The 2536-nt window shown below is 42.8% G+C and overlaps 1 protein-coding gene across 6 annotated transcripts in view; it reads right to left on the bottom strand.

Moving 5' to 3' along the window:
- Positions 1 to 840: 840 nt before the first annotated feature.
- The window catches only part of ankhd1 (ankyrin repeat and KH domain containing 1), a 29241-nt gene continuing 27545 nt past the window's right edge, over positions 841 to 2536 (bottom strand). For all 6 annotated transcript variants that reach the window (XM_008293202.1, XM_008293201.1, XM_008293200.1 and 3 more), the window contains exons 36-39: positions 2139 to 2390; positions 1843 to 2027; positions 1586 to 1753; positions 841 to 1478 (exon numbers count right to left, since the gene is read on the bottom strand). In XM_008293202.1, the coding sequence (XP_008291424.1) occupies positions 1419 to 1478; positions 1586 to 1753; positions 1843 to 2027; positions 2139 to 2390 (665 nt within the window). In that variant the 3' untranslated portion in view covers positions 841 to 1418. The remainder of the gene's footprint in view (positions 1479 to 1585; positions 1754 to 1842; positions 2028 to 2138; positions 2391 to 2536) is intronic.

The following is a 2536-nucleotide window of genomic DNA, read 5'->3' on the forward strand; positions in this document are numbered from 1 at the left end:
AACAACACAATATGGAACCTTTAAACTGTGCTGCTCTCTAAATAATGAATGAAAAAGCATGGGAATACACAGCTTCTTATAATTACATTTGTAAAATCCTGCAAAAGTTACATTTAGCATCAGAGACATTTTTATTGAGCCAGATAGTCTCTTTATAACATTTTACTTTTCACTGGCAGATTGTCACTCATTTTATGATGCCTTCAGTGATTTTAGTAGCGAGTACAAGTTAGACAAATTCAATCATCAAAGTCACCACAGTCCACATTTTATTTGATCATGCAGTTTGCTATAATGAAATTACTGAGACTTGTAATGGTATTATTTTGGAAAATGTCTCCCAGACTCATCCTTTTCCACTAAAACCATTCTTACCTTAAAGTGGCATTATTGTGTTAAGTTTCAACGATCATTGCATTTCAAATTAAAAAGTGGGGATGCTGTATTTCATGTCGGAAACATTTAGAGTTTTCCATCCAGTGGAATCCCCTCAAGCTTTTCAATTTGGTCTAAGAGAGTCAAGCAATAGATGCGTCCTCCTAAAATATAATTGGTCATGACGGTAAAGCTCAAGCTTTTCCACTTATCAGGTAAAATGACTGAAACATACGCATTTAAAAAAATCCATATCTAATAAAAATCTGATTGCATTTTCAGATAAAATGTGAAACCATAAAGACAAGTCTGTACTAGGCCACCAGCAGTAAAGAGGAGTGTGTCCAAAACGAGCCGATGTCAGTAGATGACATAAACACCAAGATGTCCTGTCTGCTGAAGTCTCAGCAGTAACATGTTCGATCAAAACATGAAAATAAGGAAAGAAGAATGCTTCAGCACACATACTTTTCAATCTTTTTATTGAATATTAAGGTAAATATTTCACATTAATACAGGCTACATAAAGTAGAGCCACTATACGACATGAAATTTACTCTCATTTTAACCCTTTTTAGTATGTAAACAATTATACATGTATTTACCACTCTAAAAGGTTCTGATTTCTCTTTCTCTTTAGGTAATCATCATCTAGTTCTGGGCCAAGTTTAAATAGCTACTTCATGTTGAGCCCCCTGCAGCCCAAGAACGGTGTATGTGGGTTTAAGTCAAAATCGCTAAAAACTACGCAGAGAATGGATCCTGTTGAACAGGTGATCGCGCATGTTTGTTTGCATCATTGGGACACTGATAACAGCTCTGGCCCAATTTCCTCTTTCCTTGTTTGAGATAGGCACATCAAAGAATGGCGTCAAGAGAACTTCCAATTCTTCAACCTCTGCTCTGCACTTTCAGATCTCTACTAAAGTTTACATGTTGTACTTTTTCTTTATTCTTTGTCTTATTCGGTCGTATTCGTCGGTTGGTATTACATGTTTGCACTGTGGATCATGCTGTGTGCGTTTGATTGCTGTGGACGCCGTCTAGTTGACGTGGTTCAGGTGCACATTGCCCACATGAGGTGCCCAGGTACTAGGCCACACCTTGCAGAAGAGAGGACAAAGGTGGGGTGCGTTAGAACAACTGCAGTCAAATGTTACATATTCTGAATGGCAGAAGTCGACACAAGTTTGGCTAAAAGTTCACTGACCTGCTGTTGTGGGTCAGAGTTATCTGCGTTGTTTGGGACCACTTTGATGATGGGGCTCCATGACGGGTCACCAGCGTGCAAACCATTGTACATCGGTCCCCCCGGGCCCTCGGCCATGGGAGGATGAGGGGGCAGCATGGTTCCTCCATACATTGACATAGGCATTCCCTACACAGACAGGAGCAGGTATTCTGGTAAAACGTGTACTTAAGAAAAACAAATGTCAAATGATGGACACGGCTTTGGCTTCATGTTACCTTTGGGAAGTCCATGTAACTGTTGGGCAAGTGCTGCGGCTGGTGGTAGTTGTTAGCAGGGTTTGCGATGCCTGTGTCGTCCTGCTCCATAGGCTGGTGCTGAGAGAAGGCCGATTGCTCTGCCTGCAGCTGTGGGTGCATCATGTGGCTGCTCATCAGGGGCTGGGACCAACCTGACATGGCCTCTGTGGAAAAAAAAAAAATACACAAAAGGTTATGGCATCACTGGATATCGCTGTTCACTCAAATATTGTATATGCTTGCTTAGGACACACACACATACAACTTCCTCTTACCTGAAGCACTGCCAACCCCAAATGACCAAATCCCTCCCTGCCCAACAGACGCTGTGTAGCTGGTTGTGAGGAGAGGTGGGTTGACTGAACCCGTCTGCCTGATCCTGGCCAGCCGCTCTGTGCCGATGGGTGGGGGAACCTTCCGGTCCTGCTGCGAGGAGCTGCCTGGCTTAGGCGGAGGAGGAGGGGCTACAGCTGAGGTGGAAAGGGCAGAGGATGACACCGTGGAGGGAGGTGGGACAGGAGATTCACCTGGTGGAAAAGAGATAGCATAGAAAGAAAAAGGTCAGATACAGCTAAGAAGATAAAAAGATGAACTTGCACAGCGCATTTAACCCTGTCGAATTATCAACTTTCCAACAGTCCTTGAACTAATTATGTGTCACTTTGGGTTTTGT

This window comes from Stegastes partitus, unplaced genomic scaffold (genome assembly GCF_000690725.1).
Source record: "Stegastes partitus isolate 25-593 unplaced genomic scaffold, Stegastes_partitus-1.0.2 Scaffold865, whole genome shotgun sequence".
NCBI classification, from domain to species: domain Eukaryota; kingdom Metazoa; phylum Chordata; class Actinopteri; family Pomacentridae; genus Stegastes; species Stegastes partitus.